Source organism: Tenrec ecaudatus, chromosome 4 (genome assembly GCF_050624435.1).
Source record: "Tenrec ecaudatus isolate mTenEca1 chromosome 4, mTenEca1.hap1, whole genome shotgun sequence".
Classification (NCBI taxonomy): domain Eukaryota; kingdom Metazoa; phylum Chordata; class Mammalia; order Afrosoricida; family Tenrecidae; genus Tenrec; species Tenrec ecaudatus.
Window position 1 is genome coordinate 65,482,365 of NC_134533.1, and position 24,308 is coordinate 65,506,672.

Sequence of the window (24,308 nt, forward strand, 5' to 3'; positions counted from 1 at the left end):
TTTTTGCCATTTGCTGAGGTCTGCTTGGTTATCCTCTAGGTCACTGGTGTGAATCTCTGCCTCCTCAAGCCTATTGTCAAGGTCTGTCAATTTGTCACTGGATTTTGTTATTTCATCCCTTAACTCTTGTATTTTCCTTTGGCACGTTGCCTTTATGTCCTCTATCATTTCATCTTTTTCTTCATTGCTTCCCTCATATCCTTTATGACTTCAAGCAGCATTTTGAAAATTTCTTTTTGTGGCAGGTCAATATCTGCTTATTCTTTGCCCATCATTAGGTTAATGACATCTTCCAACATTGCCTTCTGTTTCTATTTCTTTTTAGTTGAAGCTGTTAAAACTTGTTGTTGTTTATGTATTGTTTTAGAGGAGCCTGGAGTCATGTTCCTGAGTCGATGAGCCCTGGGCTCTCTCTTGGGGAGTTCGTATGTCTTAGGAGTCAGGCTACTCCCTGGGAGGACAGAGTTGCCCTAGGCAGAGTGTAGGGGTCTGGGAACCTGCAGTTGCATGTGAAAGGAATGAGAGGAAGCATAGAGAATCATACAAGCAGAGAGAGAGGTGAAGAGGACAAAGACAGAAAGAGGAGAGAAAGAAAAAGAGAATAAAGAGAAAGGAGGGAATAAAGAATAAAGTGATAGGTGATCATTGATTGCTTGAATATGGGGTCAGAGGGGTTTAGACACTGCCCTAAAATGGCAGGTTGATGTGCCCTTTTAATGCCAGGACCCAGTGGTGCTGGGCAGAATTCCCCTAGTTGATGAGATCACCTTAGAGGTCTGATGGAGGTTTCCTCAACTGTGCAGCACAGTGTAGATCTTTGTCCCAGCTGCTTTGTGTGGTGTACAGCACTCCCACTGAGGACAGGCTGGAGTTCCTCCTGCTATTTGAGTTGATTTTCCCTAAGCAGAGGTTAGTGACCTGGAAGCCAGTAGTAGCATATGATAGGAGAGAGTGGGAGAGAAGAGGAGAAAGAGCAAAAGAAAAAAAAAGAGGAAAAAAGAAGAAACAGAGAAAAAACCAAATAGGATCCTGAACTCATTGGGACTGACTGCAGTGGGAAAGATAGAAGGGCTATTAATTAGAGTTAGAAGAAAAAGAGTAGTAGGTAAGGAGATAACTGAGACTTGAGCACTTGTCTGTGAGGATGGAGGAGTCCCAACTCTTCCTCAAGGTAGTGAGGTGGTGTACCCGTTTGATGTAGGGTTCCACAGATGCTGTGTGGGATTATTTCAAAGGCAAGATCAGAGCAGTGGCTGGTGTCAATTGAGTGCTGGAGTTCGCTGGTGTACCTGCCTTTGTGCTGTATGTAGCACTGCTGCAGGGGCGGGGAGGGGGTGCAGGAGGGGTGTTGCGGTATTCCCACAGACCTGTCTAGGGCCCCAGGACAGGCAGGGCCTCCCCAGCTATGTATAGAATTACTGAGAGGGAAGCTCAGCTTATTGTCCTATCTAGTCTGTTGGTGCTTACTAGATCAGAGGATTTTATTTTTTGTTTTTTATTTTTATACCCTGGCCAGCTGGAATCAAATCAAATGAAATTGTCTCCCATGGTCTCTGGGCTGCAGCTACTTACTGTTTAAAGCTGACACTTGCTATAGCAGGTCTTTGTTATACAAAAGACAGTCAGGCCCTATAGCTGAGTTCTGGCATTCCTTAACTAGTTTTCTTCTTATGCTAATTTATGTCAAGGTACTCCCACCTCTGGGCTCCTTGCAACTGAGCAACTACACTTGGGTTTGAGTTTTAAACCAATAGTATATATTTCACCCTTTTTGAAAATTATGCTTGTAATGTGCTCCAATTTGGGGGCTGTCAGGCTGACCCCCAAGGGGGAGATCCAGCCTATCAGGGGGGTTGTTTCCTTCTCATACAACTGGAACTAAATTCGCTCCCTGGACTCCTGATTTTCTGCTTATTTTCTCTCAAACCAAGATCTACCTGAGGTAAATATCTGGTTTTTCTTCTTCTCTATATTTTAGCTACCCGCCACCACCATTCCCCAGGCTGTTAGCTCAAGGCAGCCAACCACACATAAAGCTCTAGCATGGGGTTCCTCTCATATGTGGGCTTTTGTCCCCTCTCAGGAGTCTGCCTGCAGAAGTTGCTGCTCCCTGGCATGGGAGCAGCCGGCGTCCTTTGGCTCACCAAAGCTAGAGTGATTTAGAGCATTCTTGGTTTGCTTTGTGAATGCAAATCCCACACAAAAGGGGTTCAGGAGAGATCCTGGCACCCTAGTTCTAATTTCAGGACTCCACCTCCCCGTTTCCTCCACCTTACCTCCCAATTTTCTGGTCTGACAGGAGGAGTTCCTGATGAGTGGGTCCTATCAGGTCGCCATTTTCCCCCAATTGGACCTATTCAAATTTTAAGTTAAAAGCTGACTCACTAAACGTACAGAAGAACCTTGCCAAGATGGACTGGCACAGTGGCTGCAAGGATGAGTTCTAACAAAATAACAATTGTGAGGACAGTGCAGGGTCAGGTATTATTTCATTCTGTTGTATGTAGAGTGATCATGAATTTGAAGTGATTCAACAGAGTCTACAACAACAACCTTCTCCCCACAATGCTTGAGTTCTTAACAGGAGATCTCATCATGGAGTTGATTTCATTATTAGATTATATCATGGGATATTCACATTATCAGCCATTAGATAATATCTATATACCTGTAAGGAAGACCAGTTAATAAGACTATTTTTCCAATTTGTGCACTAACCACTAATACAAAAGATGAAGAAACTGAAGTTTTTACCAGCTTCTAAAGTCTGAAACTGATCAAACATGCAATCAAAATGTACTAATAATTCACAGAATAAACCTTAAAGATCAATACATTTTCAATAAAAGATTAGAGAAGTAAGTATAAAAACAATCACAAATAAACAAGTCTTATTCTATGAATAAAACCAGTGAAGGTGATTCAACAAGTTGATGAGGCAATGGTAAGCACATACTAGAGATTTGGAAGACCACTAGCTGTCTAGCCAACCAACTAGAAAAGGTCCATATTTGCACTAATTCCAAAGAAAAGTAGCTGAGTAGTAGGGGAATTATAATACAATGACATTAATAACAAGAAAGGAACATATTGTTGAAGATAATTGAATAATTGCTGCAGCTGTACATCAAAATGGAGCTGCCAGACATTCAAATTGGATTCAGAAGAAGTGGTGCAAAGGAAAACATTGCTGATATCAGATGGACATTAGGAGAGGATTCCAGAGAGATATTTACTTGTGTTTTATTGACTATGCAAATGCATTAGATTGTATGCATCATAACTATGTATAACATTCAGAAGATGGAAATTTCAGGACACCTCATTGTGCTCATGAAATTGCACATTGAATAGGGGTAGGTATTCCAACAGAACAAGCGAACGCTGAGTAGTTTAAAACCAGTAAAGGTGTGTTTCATGTTTGTATCCTTTAACCATACTTATTGTATCTGTATATTGCACAAGAAATCCGAGAAGCTGAAGAACATGTCATTGGTATGGAGGATGGTTTATTAACAACCTGTGATATGCAGATGACACAATCTTGCTTGATGGAAGTGAGGGGCACTTGTAGCACGTACTGAGGACATTCCAAATGATTTCAAAAAGAACTTGCTGATAAAAATCAAAGACTTCAGTATGGATAACAATTCGATGTAAATAAAACAAAAATACACTTAACTGTACCAATAGACAATATCAAAATAAATGAAGATAAGTTTGAAGTTGTCAATGGTTTCATATTGCTTGGATCCACAGTTATTGCTAATATTAGCAGCAACTAAGAAAATTAAACGACAAAGCACACTGGGAAAATCTGCTGCACAAGACCTCTTTAAAGTGTTGAGACTCAGGGATGTTATTTTGGGAAATATGGCACCTGCCCTAAAGCAGGGTATTTGAAATTGACTAATATGAATGTGAAAGTTGTACAATATTAAGGAAATCTGAACAGGATTGGTGTACAAGATTGTTATGTACTTGTGTATAAGCCAAGTTTTTCAGCATATTTTTATGCCGTTTTTGTGGGAAAATTAGGTGCCTTGGCTGATATTCGGGTTGGCTTATACTTGAGTACATAAGGTATTGAATTTATGGTTCCAGGGAAGAATACTGAAAGTACTGTGGATTGCCAAAATGACAAACAAAGGTGTCTTGGAAAAATTACAATCAAAATATTCCTCAGAAGCTTGGATGGCAAGACTTCCCCTCACGTACTTTGGGCATGTTATCAGGAGAGACTAGTTCCTGAAGAGGACAGCATGCTTAGGAAAATGTCAATAGTAAAGAAAAAGGCTGTCAAGGAGGTGAATTAACAGAGTGGCTGCAATGGTGACAGCAATTATGAGAATGGACCTCCACCAGGCAGTGTTTTGTTGTAATGTACGGAGGTTGCTATGATTAACACCTAATAGCATACTTAAATTTTGTTTCTTCTAAGCAGAAAACTGTTCCGTTTCAGATGTTTTAAATTTGTAAATAATCCTTTATTTGTATAATTTAGTATATTTACTTTATGTACTTATTGATATACTTTTATGTATAGTCTCATGGGATTTATTTTTTTGAGAATCATGTATAGTTCAGTTTTTTAGCATTAAAAAATCATCTTATTGGGGTCCCATACAACTCTAATCACAATCCATACATACATCAATTTTGTCAAGCATATTTGTACATTCATTGCCATCATCATTCTCAAAACATTTGCTTTCTGCTTGAGCCCCTTGCATCAGCTCTTGATTTTCCCCTCCCTCCTCACTACCCACTCCCTCATGAACCCTTGATAATTTATAAATTATTATTATTTTGTCATGTCTTACACTGTCCGACTTCTCCCTTAACCCTCTTTTCTGTTGTCCATCCCCCAGAGAGGAGGTTATATGTAGATCCTTATAATCGGTTGCCCCTTTCCACCCCACCTTCCCTCCACCCTCTGGTATCGCCACTCTCCCCATTGGTCTTGAAGGAATCATCTGTCCTGGATTCCCTGTGTTTCCGGTTCCTACTTGTACCAATGTACATCCCCTGGTCTAACTGGATTTGTTAGGTAGAACTGGGATCATGATAGTGGGGGAGAGGTAGCATTAAAGAATTAGAGGAAAGGTATCTGTTCCAATGTTGCTACACTGCACCCTGACTGGCTCGTCTCCTCCTTGTGACCCTTCAGTAAGGTGGTGTCCTGTTACCTACAGATGGACTTTAAGTCTCCACTCTGCACTCCCTCTCATTTACAATGATATGACTTTTTGTTCTTTGATGCCTAATACCTGATCCCTTTGACACCTTGTGGTCACAGAGTCTGGTGTGCTTCTTTCTTGTGGGCTTTATTGCTTCTGAGCTAGATATTGATATATAATTCATGCGTCATACAATTAAATGGTTTAAAAATATTTAAAAGAATCATGCAATCATCACCACAATCTATTTTAGAACATTTTCCTCACTTTTGTACACATTAATAATAGCTCCCCTTTACCCCACAAGCTCCCTAACATAACCCTAAGGAATTATTCATCGAGTTACTGTCTTTATGGATTTAACTGTCCTGGACTTCATACAAAGAGGCTCATACCAAAAACAACAACAACAGAAAAACCCAAACATGGCAACCAAATAAAATACAGAAAAACCTCAATTCAAGAGGGAGCAGAAGATAATTCAAACCAGAACAAACTGAAAATGGGTTGAAAGGGGAAACAAATGATAATATGTTAAATTTAACTTCACTAAGCATCCTGAGAGCAAGATAATTCGCATCCCTAGTCCAACAAATTGATTGGATTTTCAATGTCATCTATAGCTTTCTGCAAATCAGGTGTTCAGAATTTAATCTCTCATATAATTTTTCTCTGATCTTCAGTTTTATTATTTACAATCCTTGGATCATATGGACTGGCATTCTCCTTCCCTGTGGACTGGCAGTACAGATTTTATTCTTTGTGATAGCTGGGTACTATCTTCTGTCTCCATCACTCTTTTCAATAGCACCCATATCTTCAGTAATCACTTCACGAAGCCAAGTATTGCGCAAGACCACCTTGTAAGAACTCATTGTATTCTGTTTAGGGCTTATAATTAAGTGCAAACACAAAATTCACTCATGTATCTAAATTTATATACATCCCTGGTCCACTCTAAAGGCAGCATTATTAGCCTTTTGAGATATAATTTAAATAATAGCCATGTCATGAGATTTTTGGTTATTATAATAATAGTATCATTAATATAGTTAATGTTATATATTTTAAAGTACTGTTGAGAAAAGGAAAATATATACATATGAAAAGCTTTTTAGATTAAATACCTGGGATTTTCATTTACAAAAATTAAAAACTTAAGTAAATGAACACTTCTTAAGAAGCAATGAGTGTTAAACACATGTCAAAAATCCCATTCACTTATTAACTAAGGCAAAACTACAGGAATATGTCTATAGGACCAAGACGTCACAAAATGCAAACAAAGCATGAAATTAGCAAGAATGCTTATGATCATCTTAAGTTGCCAATTATGGGGCAATCTCAAAAACAAGAGCTTTGAATCCAAGTCCACTAAATTCCAAATCCATGACCTTGCGCTAGCAGTCCTTTACTTCTTGTCACATGAATGTATTTCAGCTCTAAATCCAAAAGAGTCTTCAGCAGGTGTCCAGTTCCCTTAAGGGGGTTTCCAAATTATATAATTCTGATATGGTCTATGAAGAATGCTATACGCCTCAAAAAGACAAAATCTTAAATACAGGTAGTATAGAGCATATGACAGGGTGCTGAAAAGAAACTTAGTAAAAAAAATTCATGCTTTAAGCAAATACGGTGAAGAAAGCTTATGGCGTCCGCCGTCAAAAGATATAGCATCAGGGGTCTTAAATACTTGAAGGTAAACAAGTGTCCATCTAGCTCAGAAGCAACAAAGCCCACAAGAAAGAAGCACACCAGCCTGTGCAATCATGAGGTGTCAAAGGGATCCGGTATCAGGCATCAAAGAACAAAAAATAACATCATTGTGAATGAGGGGGAGTGTGGAGTGGGGAGCCAAAGCCCATCTGTAGGCAACTGGACATCCCCTTACAGAAGGGTCCCAGGGAGGAGACAAGCCAGACAGGGTGCAGTGTAGCAATGATGAAACATACAACTTTCCTCTAATTCTTAAATGCTTCCTCCCCACCACTATCATGATCCCAATTCTACCTTACAAATCCAGCTAGACCAGGGGATGTACACTTGGTACAGGGAATACAGGACAGATGATCCCTTCTGGACCAGTGGTGAGAGTGGCAATACCGGAGGGTGGAGGCAGGTGGGGTAGGACAGGGGAGTTGATTATAAGGATCTACATATAACCTCCTCCCTGGGGGACGGACAATAGAAAAGTGGGTGAAGGGAGATGTTGGATAGTGTAAAACATGACAAAATAATAATAATTTATAAATTATCAAGAATTCATGAGGGAGGGAGTGGCAGGGAAAATGAGGAGCTGATGCAGGTGACTCAAGTAGAAAGCAAATGTTTTGAGAACGATGATGGCAATGAATATACAAATGTGCTTGACACAATGGATGGATGGATTGTGATAAGAGTTGTATGAGCCCCCAGTAAAATGATATTTTAAAAATTCATTCTTAGAGATAATGCTGGATGGATTCTTCCATTAGGAATCCATATAAGTACTCTTAAGCATTTTCCCCAAAGACAGGCTCCCCCTCCTTCATTTACCCATCAATAGAAATGAAATCCACATCTCAGAGACGTATCACTTCCCTGATTTAGTTATGAATTCCCATTGAAATCCACTGATTGTCATTATAAGAGTGTCTATTTATTTAGTGACTGTTGGACAATGAAGAGCCCTGGTGGTGTTAGCTGCTCCTCAGGAGAAAGATGAGACACAGTCTTGCAAACCCCCAAGTACAGTACTACTCTGTCCTATAGGGTCACTTTAAGTTGAAATGGCCTCAATGGTGGTGAGTTAGGTTTGGAGAACGTGATGGGACAATGCTATATTACAGGAGCTATTGGGTTCTATCCCTATTTCCACTAAATACAAAATTGACTCCTGCTGAGGTGAATTTAACTCTGAATGAGTAGTTTTAAAATGAACAAATAAAAGCGTGAAAAGCAGATTGTAAGCTTTAGACAGACACACCACCACATGGTTTGAGACACTGGATTAAATGATTATATGACCTGGAAACATGCCTGTCTTTCTCTTGGTTCTTTCCCTTAGAGTAATGGTCTCATACAATATTTTCCCTTTTGTGTTTGACTATCTTTGCTCAAATAGTGTTCACCAAGTCCATCTATTTCATGAGGTGCTTCATAGATTTTTAAATGATGCATAGTATGAATTATATACATGTTCCAAAATTTATTCAGTTATTCTTTCTATTCATGGGCTTTGGGGCTGCTTCCATCTTCTTGTTCTTTTGAGCAGTATGGCCATGAATACGGGAAAGCACATACCTGTTCATGTTACTTACTTGGGGTATGTACCAAGCAGAGGTATTGCTGGTTCCTCTGGGAATGTCATTTCAACTTGTTTAAGTTAGGCGCACTTTGCACAATGATTATATATGTTTACAGGTCCACAAATAGTGTATGACCGTTCCAATTGCTCTGCACACGCTCCAGCATGTTTCTGTTTTATTTGTTTTAATGATACAGTCATTCTCAATGCAAGCTAGTAATCCATTGTTGTTTTGATTTGCATTTGTTGGATGGCTAGTTATTGTGAGCTTTTTAAATATGCATGTTAGCTATTGGAATATCATTTTTGGTACACTGTTCATGTTTTCGCCAATTTTAATTGTATTATTCATATTGAAATCTTGCAGTGTTCTATAGATTTTAGAGATTAGTTCCTTGTGTTTTTTCTAAAAATATTTTCCCATTCAGTGGGCTCTCTTTTTACTCTTTTGATGAAGCCATTTGATGCATACAGTGTCTTAGTTTTAGTAGGCCCAAGTAATCTAATTTGTCTTCTATGTGTGTTTTGTTTTATTTTGTAGTATGTTTATGTCGTGCCCTAAGGCCCTTAAATTTGTCCCAATTTTTCTCATTGACAATCTTTATAGTTCTGGTTTGATTTATTTTGAGTTTGTTTTGAGCATGAGGCAAGGTATGGGTCCTAATTTATTCTTCTGCAGATGGAGATCCACTTTTTTTAGCACTATGTATTCAAGAGACTGACTTTTTCCCTTAATTTTTTTTGGCATTTTGTCGAAGATCAGTTGCCTGTAGGTGGATGTATTTATTTATGGATCTTCTATTCTGCTCCTTTGGTCTATGTATCTATCATTGTACCAGTACCAGACTGTTATGACTACTCTGGTTGTGTAACAGATTTTGAGGACAGGTAGTGTTAGGCCACCTACTCTACTCTTCTTTTTAAAGAATTCTTTGCTTACATTATCTCTCTTCACTCTCCATATAAAGTTAATTTTTTTTAACTTTTAAAAAAATAATGAATTAGGATTTGGATAGGAATTGTTCTGCATTTATAGGTTTCTTTGAGTAGTATTGATATAGTCACAATATTGTCTTCCTGCCCATGAACATTAGCTATTCTAATTATGTATGTGTCTTTTGGTTTCTTGTAATAGTGTTCTGCAGTTTTCTTTATACAGGCCATTTGTTTTTCTGGTTAGGTTTGTTCCTAAGTATTTAATATTTTGTGTGGCTATTGTAAATAATGTATTTTAAAATACCCTTTTCTGAGTTCTCTTCCTTAGCATACAGGAATCAGATTTATTTTTGTATGTTAATCTTGCATCCTGACACATTGCCAAATATTTCGATTGTGTTAAACAATCTTTTTGACAAGTCATTGGTGTTTACTACATATAAAATCATGTCATCTGCAAATAGTGAAAGTTCACTTCTTTGCCATTTGAATTCTGATGTCTAATGGTTTAGGATAAAACTTCCAGCACAATTTTGAATAATGAAGGTGATAGGAGGCATCTGGCCTGGTTCCTATTTTAAGGGAAAATCCTCTTAGTTTTTTTCCCCTTAGCAAGGTCTTAGACATTGCTTTTAATATATGGCCTTTATTATGCTGAGAAAAGTACTTTCCATGCCTCCTTTGTTGAATATTTTTTTCAGGAATGGTGTTGAATATTGTCAAATGTCTTTTCTACATTTATTGATATGATTATGTCATTCTTATTTTTTGTTTGTTTATGGAGATTATATTGCTTCTTTTCTAATATTGAACCCTTCTTGTGTACCTGATATGAATCCTACTTGATCAGAGTGAATTATTATTTTTATACTGTTGTATTTTATATTGTAGTATTATTCATATTGTTGGACTTTATTGGCCAGGATTTAGATGAGAATTTTAGCATTTATGTTCATACGATATACTGGTCTGAAGTTTTCTACCTTTATGGTGCTTTGGCCTGGCTTTGGTGTCAGGGTTCTTCTCACTTTATAAAATGAGTTTGTTTTCCTCTATATTCTGGAATAGTCTATATGGAATTAGTGACAATTCTTCTTTTAGTACTTGGCAGAATTCCCCTATGAAGCCATGTGTTCCAAAACTTTTCTTGGTTGGAAGTTTTATAATGGCCTGCTCGCTTTTTTCTTCTTAGTCTTTTTTTAATCTGTTGGAGTTTTCTACATCAGTCTGAGTTAATTTTGGTAGTTGGTGTATTTCCAGAAATTTGTTCATTTCATCTGTTTTCAAGCTTAGTTGGAGCACAGTCTCATAGCAGCGTATTATTCTTTTATTTCATATGGTTCTCTTGTGGGGTGCAACTTTAATTCTGGTATTCACAACTTTTCCTTCTTTTCTTTTGTTAAGTTTGTTAGTGATTTGTCAATTTTTAAAATCCTCTTAAGGAACCAACTTCTTGCCTTTAAATTTTTTCCCCATTTTCCCTGTTTTCCAATATTTATTTCTGCTTTAATCCTTTGTTGTTGTTGGTGGTGGTGGTTGGAGGTTTATTCTATTGCTCATGTTCTAGTTATTGGAGATGTTATGTTAAGGCATTGATTTTGGTATTCTATTTTTTTCCCCTGGACATTGATTGATACAAATTGCTCCCTGATAACTGCTTTTGTTATGTCTCAAAAGTTTTGGTATGTTGTGTGCTTGTATCATTTATTTCAAGGGATTTTAAAATTTCATCTTCTAGTTGATCTATTAACTAGTCATTTTTAAGTAGTATGTTGTTTAATTTCCATGCAATTGATTTTTGGGCACTTAGTCTTTTGTAATTGAATTCTAGTTTTATAGAGTTGTATTCTGAGAAAATAGGATGTAAACTTGCAAAGTTTTAAAATTCATTAAGATTGCTTTGTGATTTAACATATGATCTGTGCTGGAGAATCTTCTGTGTGGGCTGAAAATATGTATAGTCTGTTATTGGGTGGAATGATTTATTTGGTTAACTGCGCTATTTAGTTCTGTGTCTATTGAGTTATTTTCTTGACAGTAGTGTATGAAGTTTTCTACGATTATTGACAAGTAGTCTATGTCTTTACCTCTGTGAAAGTTTGATGGTTTGCTTAATGCATTTTGAGGTTCTTTCATTGGGGACATATATGTTTAATATGGATATGTCTTCTTGTTCTATTATTCCTTTAATCATTATGTAGTGTCCTTTTTTGTAACACATAATGTTTTTTCTTGTTCTGGTCTATTTAATCCGATTAATATTACTATTCCTGCTTTTTGTTGCTGAATTACTTTGGCAAATGTTTCTCCTTCCATGTATGTTTAGTCAATTTTTACCTTTGTGTTTAAGATATTTCTCTTGGAGAGAGCATATTGATAGTTCCAGCTTTGCAGTTCAGTTTGCTACTCTCTTTCTCTTGACTGGTTCATTTAATCCATTGACATTCAATATCTATGACATGTGTAAGTTTCTTGCTGTCATTTTTGTTGCGTTTTTGTGGTTTAATTTGTTTAATTATTCTTCATCTATTTTTGTGTTGTTCTGAGTACTCTTTTCATTAATTTCTGGATGTTGTTGATTTCTATGTTGCTCTCATATTTGTCTGATACTCTTGATTTCCTGTCCAATGTGTTTCTGTCAGTATTTTTTGTAATGTTGATCCTGTGTTTTACAAATCTCTCTTGTATTAGAGAGAGAGAGCTTTGTTGGATATAGGATTCTTGGTGAGCAGTACTTTTTGTTCAGAATTTGGTATATGCCACTCCATTTTCTTCTTGCTTGCAGTTTCTCCTGAAACGTTCAAACTTGCTCTTATTTGTTCACGTTTGTAGGGGACTGTTTATTTATTCCTAACTTTTATTCTTTTCTTTGATATTGGGGAATTTGACTACTATATGTCATGATATCTTTCTTTTTGAGTCTATCCTGTTTGGGGTTCTCTCAGCTTATTTTACAATTATTTTCTCCTCATTTGTGGTGTTTGAGAAGTTTTCTTTCATGATATCCTATACTATTTCTATCTATCTCTATCTATCATCTATCTATATCTATCTATGTGTATATATATATATATATATATATATATATATATATATATATATATATATATATATATATGGTTTGTTTCTTCTTGCTCCAATATCGCAGTGAGATTTAGGTTGCTCCTCTTGATAGTTTTTCACAGTATTTTTAGACTTCAGATTTCTTGGTATTTTTAACTGTTGATTTTATCTCTCTTTGTATGCAGAATAATTTTCTTCAAGCTCACTAAGTCACTTCTCTTTTCTTTGATTCTATTAATCACCTCTTTTACCATGTTGTATAATAATGTTATCTTATTGTTTATTTTCTGGAACATATTAGATGTAGGATTATTGTTTTTAAATTCTATCCTCTATCTGTTAACTTACATAAGCATCATTCTCCTGAATTGGATTCTGGATTTTCCAGAACCTCTCTTCAGAGGACTCCTTTGGGTCTAGTTTTTTTTTCGTTTTTAGCTGTTTGTGGCTTTTAAATTTTATTTATTTATACTGAAATTGTCCGCTGTTTCCATGGCATAGTGGGGTAGCTATTTGTCTTGGGTGGGTTGCTGGGTTATGGAATGGCACTTTACTATTGCCACTTTGCTAGTATGAACTGAGTTTTCCTTGACTGGATGCATGTATGACTGAAGCTTTCTTGCTGGGTGACTCGGACATCTAGATTCTTCCTTGCTGGATACTGAGGACAGCTGGGACCTTCCTTGTCTTGGCATGGTGGGGTCTTCTTACTGCATTATGGATACATTTGGTATCTCCCCTACTGGGGAACAGGGATTAAAAGGGACTAATATACAAGGATGCAAGTAAACCCAGGACTTTCCTTGGCAGATTGTTGCAATGACTAGGACCTTCCAGGCTGGGGATTCAGAGACAACTGAGACCTTCTTTACTCGGGGTGGGGACAGGAGAGGACTTCCTTATAGGGTTACAGGGGTGGCCAGGGCCTACCTCATCAGATCTCAGGGACAGCTGGGGTTTTCCTTGAGGGGGTACAGCTAGAGCTTTCCCTCCTGAGACATAGGCTTGCTTGGTGCCTTCTTTGCCAGGAGTCACTATTGCCTATCTTGTAAGAGGGAAGGTGTGCCTAGGGCTTTCCTTGCCTGGTTACTTGGACAGCTTGGGTAATCATTGAAATGAGGAGGGAATGACGGGGGCCTTCTTTGCTAGGTCTCAAGGATAGCCTAGGGTACTCTTTTCTAGGATGAGGTGGCCCCTAGAATCTTCTTTCTTTTCTATGTGGGTGAAAACACCTGGGGCCTTCCTTGCTGGGATGCAGGGATGCCTGGGATCTTCCTTCAAATTATTTTTTTATTATTCTCCTTTTACTCTTACCATCTTTGGATTAATGTAAACTTTTTGTTATCCTGTTTTTTCTCTGGTAGAGTGGCAGGTCTCTTAATGTATTGTTTTCCTTCACTTTAAAAATCCTTACTTAGGAAGACATGTCTTTCATTTTTGTGATTTACTTCTATTTAAACTCGTAACAATTTTGTAAATCTCTATGCTCTTTTCTCAACCCATTTTATTGCTTGATATTTTAAAATTTTACCCTTTAATTCTTACAAATGCTTTAGCAATAGTTTTGTCATATGCTGATATGTTTTTATCTTTCTCCCTCTTCATTTCTAGTTGCATAATTTCTACTTGGTCATAACATAGCATTCACATACTATCTCTTGTTTCTGTCTTAAATTGTAATTAAACATATTTAATTTCATATCAGTTTTTTTAATTAAATGAAATTTATTTTCTAGGAGATCCAATAAGAAGTCATATGTAATATTCTTTTGATTTATGAATGTTTAAAATTGATTTTCTCTAATTTTTAGTTTTGATAACAGTCAGATACAAAATCCTTGGTCCATACATATTGTTAGTTTTCTGAAAATGCTACTCCAGGGTTACCTTGCTTTTGTGAATATTTTGACATCAATTTAATTTTTTAAAAAATATATGTACACAAATACCTACGTTCTTCTTCTCCCATTGAGACAATGAAAATTCCTTATTTTTAGTTTAAAATTCTAATATATTTACTAGCACATTTCTGAGTAGTTTGCTCTGGGTCACTTTTTCTAGGTATGTAATGGTCTCTGCCAATGAGGGATATATGATGTAATTAGCTTATGAAAACAGGACAAAAGTGTCTAGTTTAAAAAGTTTTTAGTGCTTACTTCTGTTTTAACATCATTATCGTCCTATTGAAAAAAAAATGGGAGAACTCTTGGATAAATGTCAATGGATTTTAGGGTTAAGTATTCTTAGTACACGCTCTCTTATCTGTTTTGTCCTGACCCCATAGATAACAGGGTTAAGGGCAGGGGGAACAACTACATACAAATTAGCCAGAAGGATATGAATATAATGAGGGATGTTGTGTCCAAAGCGATGTGTCATGAATGAGAAGAGAGCTGGCAGGTAGAAGGCCAACATGACACAGACGTGGGAGCCACAGGTACTAAGTGCCTTAAACCGAGCATCCCAGGATGGGAGATGGAAGACTGCCTGGAGGATTTGGACATAGGAAAATCCAATCACAGAAAGGTCAATGTATCCCACCGAGAAAGCTATCAAACCGTAGATAATATTGATCCTAATACTGGCACAAGCTAACTTTGCCAAGCCCATGTGTTCACAATAGGTATGGGGGATAATACGGACACCACAAAAAGGCAACCTGAGGATAAGGAATATGAATGGAGTTACAAATAACAAAGTTCTGAGGATGATAACTATGCCCAAAATGGCTATCACCTTGTTAGTCAGGATCATGCTATATCTCAGGGGGTTGCAGATTGCAACATAGCGGTCAATGGCCATGACTGTCAACACCACAGATTCCAGACCAGTGCATATATGAATGATGTACATCTGTGTGATGCAGGCACCAAACACAATTTCCCTGAGATTGAACCAGAAAATGCCTAGCATCTTTGGGATAGTAGCTGTGGACAGGCCCAGATCAGTGCCAGCCAACATGGCCAGGAAGTAAAACATGGGCTGGTGGAGACTGCGCTCAGTCTGGATTACAAACAGTACAGTGATATTCCCCAGGAGAGCTACCAGATACACTGCAAAGAAAGGAAAGCCAATCCAGATATGTGCATCTTCCAGCCCTGGAATTCCCATCAGAAGGAAGGAGGCGGGGTGGAACTCTGTTTTGTTGTAATGAAACATATTGGAGGGAATTTATTATAGCCACATTGTTTGCAGGATTTTTCTTGCTTGCAGTGAAGAACCCAAGCCTCTGTTATAACACATTGCCTATTTCTTGGAAAAACAGAAAATCCATTCCTTAATTCCATAACACAGCAGAGGCGACCTACAGAAAGAATATGAGTTCCAGTTAAAGAGACACTCAGACTCGGAAGTGTTTGCCTCCCCTGCACACAAACTGAGCAAACAATTTACCAACACTCCTGGTTCCCTATGTTTCTCTTCCCTTCAGTCCTGAAGAACAAATTGCATATAACACCAAGTTAATAAAATTTGTAGAATTCGTTATAACTAGGACAAAGGTCCAACTCTTGGATAGGCAGCTGGAATTGCTTTCCTTTGCTCACTGCAGGCATCATTCTTATAAAATACTGCTATAGATATTTGGGTTGTAGGAAACTCCTGTGTGTTTTTTTAATCATTTTATTGGGGGCTTGTACAATTCTTATCACAATCCATACACACATCCATTGTGTCAAGCACATATGTACATTTGTTGCCATCATCATTCTTAAAACATTCGCTTTCTACTTAAGCCTTTAATATCGGCTCCTTATTGGAAACTCCTGTTTTATAAGTACATTGGTGTTATGTGTTAGGATAGCTATTTATTGGGATATCAAGAAGAAACAAGGTACTGTGTGTGTGTGTGTTTGTAAAATATCACTATACCACCGCACTAGGATTGAGGGGAGATGATACAACCAGTCTGAGGGGGGAGGAACTTGATGCATTTAAAAAAAATATACCAGAGAGATTAGAAAGGTGATACATGGGAGGGAATTCAATGGAAGTTGAGGACAGCTGATGTTTGGATTGGAGTGCAGGAATGGAGGTAATAAACTTATACACACAAGGGCATTTTTATATCATTCCAACCGTCCACCGTGCTTTCCTAGAGCTTTCAAATACCACGGCTCATTATGTTGTTTCCTTTCCTAAACAAATCGACATGCTACCTTCCCAAATCGTTTACAGAATCACTTCAAACCACAGTGTTTTATGTTTTGTGAACTTATTTTCTGTTTTTTTCCCCCAAGTATTTGGACAAACCCATAAATATGGACTATCTTGACAGTGGCTATACTGACAGCTCTAGCTTTTTCAAAATAAGGGCCGTGCAAGGTCAAACTTTTCTAAATAAGGAGAGGTCTACAGTTTGTATTTATTGATGGTGTCGCTAGAGTTCATGTTAATGGTGATGAGTGAGAACATATCTAAATTGGCAGCAGACTTGTTAAATTGCAACAGTTGAATCTGTCAGTTGTGCCCTGGGGTGGAGTCAGAATGAACTTCATGGCAATTTGTCTTGTTAGCACCCATTTACAAAGAAGTCAGACACAGATCAGGTCAGTTAAGTAACTTTCCCCAAATACTCCAAATATCTCTCTGAATCAAAAACTGATTATTAATTTTATGAGTCATTTAAAATATAATGTAAAACCTCCAATAAAAACCAAACCAAACATAATCAAATACACTGTTGTTGATTCCACTTCATAGCAACTCATGTGACAGAATTGTTTTGTCGTTTTCTAAGCTATAATCTTTAGGAGAGTAGATACCCAACTCCCTCTTCTGGGGCTACTGGGTGGGTTTGAACCACCAATTTTTGATTAACAGCTTAATGTTTAACTTCTGTGCTACCAGAGCTCCTTTCTCTCATGCTACTTACCTTGAAAAACATCCCTAATTAACAAGGACTTTGACTGAGTCAGTGGAGTGCCTACATTCAAAGAATCTGTTTAGTTACATGCAGCATAGCCAGGAGATGATTCACCTACCTCTGCCCAGCATAGAGAAAAAAATTTGTCTAGAGCTGGATACCACAGATGGAAACCTGCACCTAAATTCTTAATAGTCAGGGCCAAAGAATTATATCAAAGCTGTAAACTCCTGGGAGGGCACCTCTAGCCCCAGAGTGGGCTCTGCTTCTGAACTTGGGGACTTTGGTCCTCCAGAGACTAGAGCTCTATACTTTCTTCTCAAAGATACCATATGGTTTCAAATGACCTTTGTGCATCCTCGAAGGGAGTTTTCTCTTTGAGCAAGTTCTATGAGTCTAGTCCTTTAGAGCCATCCTGAGCTCCCGCTAACACTTGAAATCTCAATAGAATACCACATGAATGGTTATTTTGGGCAGCAAGGCAGTGATGCCAGGGAAAGATCGCTATAGGAAACACACCAGCGTTCCCGAAAAGTCAGTTTAAAACATCTAGTATATTCCGCCAGAATTCTCACTTAAATCTTCAGACCCCGAGCTATTAACTATTGTTAAGAATAACAGGATGATTTTATGGAATGTATAGTATCTCTTACACTATATATTTCTATATCATATATAATTATATAAACATAAAAACAAATATAATTATTAAGTAAATATATTTACATAAACACAATCAAATATGTATATATAAAGGAGATGTATATTCATAGGAACATATTAATTTAAAATATGGATTTTTATCCACTTACCTCTTCTGTGATCTTGGTCTATTTAATTTTCTATACAAGCCCTGGTTTGCACTTGGCAACATGAGAAAAATTGTCTCTAATTGTAAGGTGAATGCCTAGACAATGCATTTGTTTACCAGAGATTATTTGGTAAATAAATGCTGGATGTTACTATTTGATGCCATCAAGTTCTGTGATTCAATATCTGTAATATGAACATTGAAAATACTCTTACCTCTGTGAACCTCATGTTACTCTGTTTTCCCCATAAAAGTGATGAAAATAGCTATTAACCTTTCACATGGTTTTCCTCACAATTTAGTATGTCACATGAATAGAATAATAGTATTTGACAATTTATTAAAATTGACATTAATTTTTTTGAAATAGACTATGTTTGTTGGTGTTCAGTTTGAATAGAAAAGTGCAGGTACTTTTTAGTTCACTAGATTGCTCACATTAATTTCTTGGTTAGATGGCAGTGGCTTATTTGTTAAAGGAATGTCTTTGACTTGAACACTAGATGTCAGTAATGCTCAAAAAAAAAAAGAAAAGAAAATCAAATTCACTGCCATAGAGTTAATTTGTACTCCTCTAGGACAGAGTAGAAATTCCTTGTGTGTTTCCAAGACTGATGGAACAAATGTCCTCTTTCTCCCGTCTAGCAGCTGGTGATTTCAAACTGCTGACCTTGTGATTACCAGTCTAGCGCATAACCACTGCATGACCAGGCCTCATTAGTAATGTTTCAATGACAAGCAAAAATTGTTTTTCCAACTTTTAATGAATGCTTACTACGAGCTAGACAACATATTAATTAGTGACTCAATAAATATAAGTGAAATAATTGAAAATTTGATTGCTATTTGGGAATTATAGATAGCTTGCTATAGCAAGGTTATATCAGATGTTTCTTGAACAAATAAGAAAGATCTAGTATGCACGCAGGTGGTGCAGTGTTTTACATGTTGGGCTCCTAACTACAAAATCAGCAGTTCAAACCATCAAGAACTTCGTTTGTTCTTCAGCGGAACCAAGACATTTCTGTTCCAGTAAAGATGTACAGCCTCAGCAATCTACAGGGAGTGTAGTTCTACTCTGTCCTGTAGGGTTGCTATGAGGTGGAAGCGACTTGATGGCAGTGAGTTTGGGTGAGCGCTGTAGTAAACCCAACAAACAACTAAGTTTCAAGATATTTCAAGTATAATTTTATTTGTATCGCCCCAAGGTTAATCACCAGCTCCTCTTCAGAGATCCTTGATTTCTTTTATTATGAAGAATGTGATGGATCAAAAGTGACTCTTCTTGATCATTTGCAACATCTACAAAATTTGATGTCACACTATATGTTGTCATGTCTATGTTTTGGAATTGCAATGTTAATTTTAGAAAGTAAATGTTTTCAATATAAATGAATCTTATAAAACATGTCAAATAATATCTCTTGTGTATTATTTATATTTTCATTTTATGTTGGGCCTCAGGAAAAGGTTCCTCTAAAACTATGAGAATTTTATTTTGGATTATCAAAGAATATACCCATAGACTATCCACGGTGCTTAAAAGATTGTTCTTTTTGTTGTTGTTGCTAAATTTCCATCCTTGATACAAACTCACTAGATCTCATCGTGTATTATTTCAATGATTTTTTGGATAACTCTTGGTATCCCTAGAAAGAATGCAGAGAAATGCTTACTCATTATAAAAGGACTCTGGAAACTAAAGGAATGAAAAGTATCCGATAGCACTGATTTGATTCCAAAATAATTCTATATAATACCAACACAGGAGAATATGTAAAAATACTGGCCTTCAAATTTTAATTTATATCATCATCCATAATTACCAATCCTCTTGTCTTTATGGCTTCCCTACACCTTGCCTACATATCTACAGTAGTTTAGGAGCCTGGCATGAGTTTGTTAATGTGTCTTCCAGGACTTTGGCTTTTATAACCAATATGAGTCCTACCTTACTTTCCATAATGATATATGATACATTATGTATGAAATAATTTATAAACATCCACATGAAAGGACTTCAAAAAGGTCTTGAAAAATTGAATTAAAGATAATGGAATTTCCCCACAAACTTTTTGACACCCTCCTCCCCCCACTCCCTACTTTGTGTCTGTGTACGTGTATGAGACTTGGCTTAAAATCAGAAAAGGATTGTGCCGGTCTTTCATCATTTCACTATACTTAGTCAATTTTTTGCTGAGCTCATAATCAGAGACACTGAATATGAAGATCATCGCAACAATACAAGAAGGCTCATTGCAACCAGCAATATACAGATGGCATAATTTTGCCTGCTGAGAGGCAGGAGGATTTGGTGCATTTAGTAATGAGCATCAAAGAATCAAAGACTGTGGTCATCAGCGTGGAATATACTTCATCCTAAAGAAAGCAAATATCTTCACAACTGGACCAATAAGTAACATCATGATGAACAGAGAAACTATCAAACTTGTCAAGGATTTGACTTTACTTGGATCAATAATCAGTACCTATTGAGAAGCAGCAGTTAACAAACCAAACGATGTATTACTCTGTACCAATGTGCAATAAAAGAGCTCCTTAAAGTGTGAAAAAAATCAAAGATATCACCTTGAGGACTAAAGTACACTTGACTCAAGTCAAGGTATTTTCAGTCACCACACATGCATGTGAAAGCTGAACAATAAAAATGGAAGATTGAAGAATTTGCTCACTTGAAATATGGTTTTGGTGAATATTCTCAAATATCTGATGAACCACCAGAGAATTAGCAAACCACCCAGTAAGAAGTATAGCCAGAATGCTTCTGAGAACTGAGGATTGGTAGACTGCCTCAGCTTACTTTAGGCAGGTAATCAGGAGGGACCAGTCCCTGGAAAAAGGACATCATTCTTGGTGGAGAGTCGACAACGACAACAAAAAGAAGACCATGCAATGGAATGACCTGACACAGTGATTGCAATAATGGACTCACACACAGCAATGATTATGAGGATGATGTGAGACTAGGCAACATTTTGTTCTGTTATACATAGCATCATTAAGAGTTGGAACCAGTGTGTCAGCACCTGAAAACAACATATATATTATTTTACAGATTTTTCAATCATCTCATATGCATGTGAAGGCTGGACAATGATTAAGGAAGACAGAAGAAGAATTGATGGCATTGAATTGTGGGGCTAGTGAAGAATAGTAAAAGTACCCTGGACTGTCAGAAGAACAAGCATGTAGGTCTCAAAAGAAGCACAACAAAAATGACCCTTAGAAGCAAGGATGGCAAAACTTAGTTGCATATACTTTGGACATGTTATCAAGAAAGACTAGTACCTGGAAAAAGACATCATGCTTAATAAAGTGGAGACTCAAATAAAAAGAGGGAAAATTCACCATGAACGTTTGACACAGTGGTTGCAACAATGTGCTCCAACACAGCATCAGTTGTATGCTGTGGCCCAGGGTTAGGCAAGGTAACTACCAGTTGGAACTGGCATGACAACACCTAACAGCAAGAGTTTTATCTCTGAACTCTGATTTCTCTAAGGCTTTGGATCATATGGAAATATATGTCAGAGTAGTAGTATTTTGAAACTGTTGGAAAACAGTTTTTATACAAAACGCTTAATATTATTAGTCAGCAGGGAAATAAAAAATTAAAACTATAATCAGATACAAGGTTTCCTTCAATCGTATCACCTGAAATGCTGGTATTTTACTCTGGAGTAGAGCAGTCAATCTACTCACCCCAAGTTAGAGAAAGAAATAGAACATTTGATTCAAAGGCATACATCACTCAGTGAGGAGATGGACAATGAAACAGGCTATCGTTGTGGTGTAATTAGAACACAGAGAATGTATACCTTTAATTCTGAAACTTACACTTTGGGGAGTCACAGATAGAGGTTTCACATTAACTCAGGTTTCGGGGTAACCATGAGAAACAGCTCTTGATTATGAGCAAGCAAACAGCAATCTCACTGCCACTGAGTCAAGGCTGACTCATAGCAACCCTACAGGTAGGGTAGTACTGCCCTGTGAGTTTCTGAGACTCTAACTCTTTATGAGAGTGTAAAGCTCCGCCCTTCTCTCAAAGAGCAGCAGGTGGTTTCAAAAGTCAGACTGTGGATTGAAGTCCAATGGATAACCACGACCCCAACCAGAGCAGGAAGGTTCTTTAAGTCTTAGGTAATTGTGTGAACAGAACAAGGGAATACTGCATGGTTTAATATCAGGAAAGGTGTGCACGAGGTTTGTAATCTCTGACCATATTTATTCTATCTGTATGCTGAGACAATAAAAAGAGAAGTTGGATTATTTGAAGAAGAATGTAGCATTAAGATTGGAGGAAGACTTATTAACAATCTTTGACATGCAGATGACACACACTTGCTTTCTGACAGTGAGGACTTGGAGCACTTGCTGATCAGGATTGCACTTCAGTATGGATTTTGACTCATTGTAAAGAAGAGCAAAATCCTCACAGCTGGTAACATCATGATAAATGGAGAAAAGGTTGAAATTGCCAAGGAGTTCCCCTTGCTTGGATCCCCAATAGTGCTAATGGAAGCAGCCATCAAGAGATCAAAAGATGAGACTTCATTTTAAGTATGTCAGACCCTTCTTATAAAAGACCACTCCCTGAAAAAGGACAACATGCTTGATGTTGTAGGCTGGGAGAATTAGAGAAACAAATCCCCAGACATTCATATGTGGGAAACAGAAGGATTTCCTCCAAGGTGTCTCCCCCAAGTATATGCCAAACTTAGCTGCTTGCGAATGACTATACACTTGGAGGTCATCAGGAGTAGGTCAGGGGTTATTCTCCCTGAGAGCTATCAGCCACCTAGACCAAGCAGTCACCACTGTTTATCCCACAACAAATAGGGCCCACTCCCTTCTGATAAGGATAGTAGTTGTCTGTTTCCTTGTAGGAGACCCTAGAGAGGTCAAACCCACCATAGGATGACCAAGATTAAGCTGCCATCATGAATCTAGGGTCTGCCCATCTTGTCACCCCTAGACCTTCCCATTCCCATGTGCACACCCCTAGCTCATCCCCTTCCTGTCACGCTTATGCCTATTGTACATCCCCTTCCTATGATGTGTACGCCTATTGTACTGCCCCTTCCTATGACGCGTGGTTACCTGTAATCATGCCCCCCCTAAGAAGATTTAACCCTTGGTTAGCAATAAGTTGGGGTTCTTTCCTGCTCTCATGGCTGGGTTCCCCCCACAAGGACTACCAAGCGGGGTTGAGGTGAGCATACTACCATGAATTGTGTCTGACTCCATTATTCCAATCTCTCCTCTACCTGGCATGCTCTCTATGACTTCACTATATTTTTTACTTATTATCGCTGTACAATTGTGCCTACTGAACCTGTGATGATTTGTTGGGGACTCTCCTCTCCCCACACTCATATGTGTGTTAGAGAGAGTTTTATATCAAAGAGCAATTGTATATTAAGAAAACAGCCCAGCCCAGTCCAGATCAAGTCCATAAGTCTGACATTATCCTATATGTCTAATACCAGTCTATAAATTCCTCTTTAGACTCATGCAACACATGCAATGACGCTGAGTGCAGGAAGATCACAGGGCAGTGGGTGAAGTCTGTGTATCCCTTGGTGGTGGAAGTATCTCAGTGCCAGAGTGGGTCTCCACATGGCTCCTCCAGCTTTAGGGCTCTGGCTCCATCAGTGTAGCTCTATGTGGCTTGTCAACAGGAATGTCTCCCAGTGAGGAGTGTATGTCCTGCCTCCAGGGAGGAAGACAGCAGTTCCCAGAATTCTCAGGAGAAGGCCATGCCCACTCAGAGGCCTCATTGGGTGTGACCTGATTGACAGGCTAGACTCCACCCCTTCACAAATTGACAGATTATGTAAGTGCCACACTTGGTAAAGTAGAAAGGCAACCAAAAGGAATAAGAGCCCTGAGGAGATGAATTGACACAATAGAAGCAAAAATAAGCTCAAAGATAACAATGGGATGATGGTACCAACTGGTATTTCATTTTATTGTACAAATACATGGTCATCATGAGTAGGAAATTACTACGTGGCATCTAAAAACAGCAGCAACAACACTTCTATACATTCTGGAAGCTGTGTTTCCACCATGTTGATCAACAAAAAGAGGAAGGAAGTATCTCCAGGATATGATGGATTGACACAGTGACGGCACCAATGG

The 24,308-nt window shown here is 37.8% G+C and overlaps 1 protein-coding gene across 1 annotated transcript; it reads right to left on the minus strand.

The window, feature by feature from the left end:
• Positions 1 to 14,682: 14,682 nt before the first annotated feature.
• Positions 14,683 to 15,624, minus strand: LOC142446766 (olfactory receptor 52E5). Its single transcript, XM_075548507.1, has one exon. It carries the CDS (start codon positions 15,622 to 15,624, stop codon positions 14,683 to 14,685), a length of 942 nt encoding a protein of 313 aa, XP_075404622.1.
• Positions 15,625 to 24,308: the final 8,684 nt, after the last annotated feature.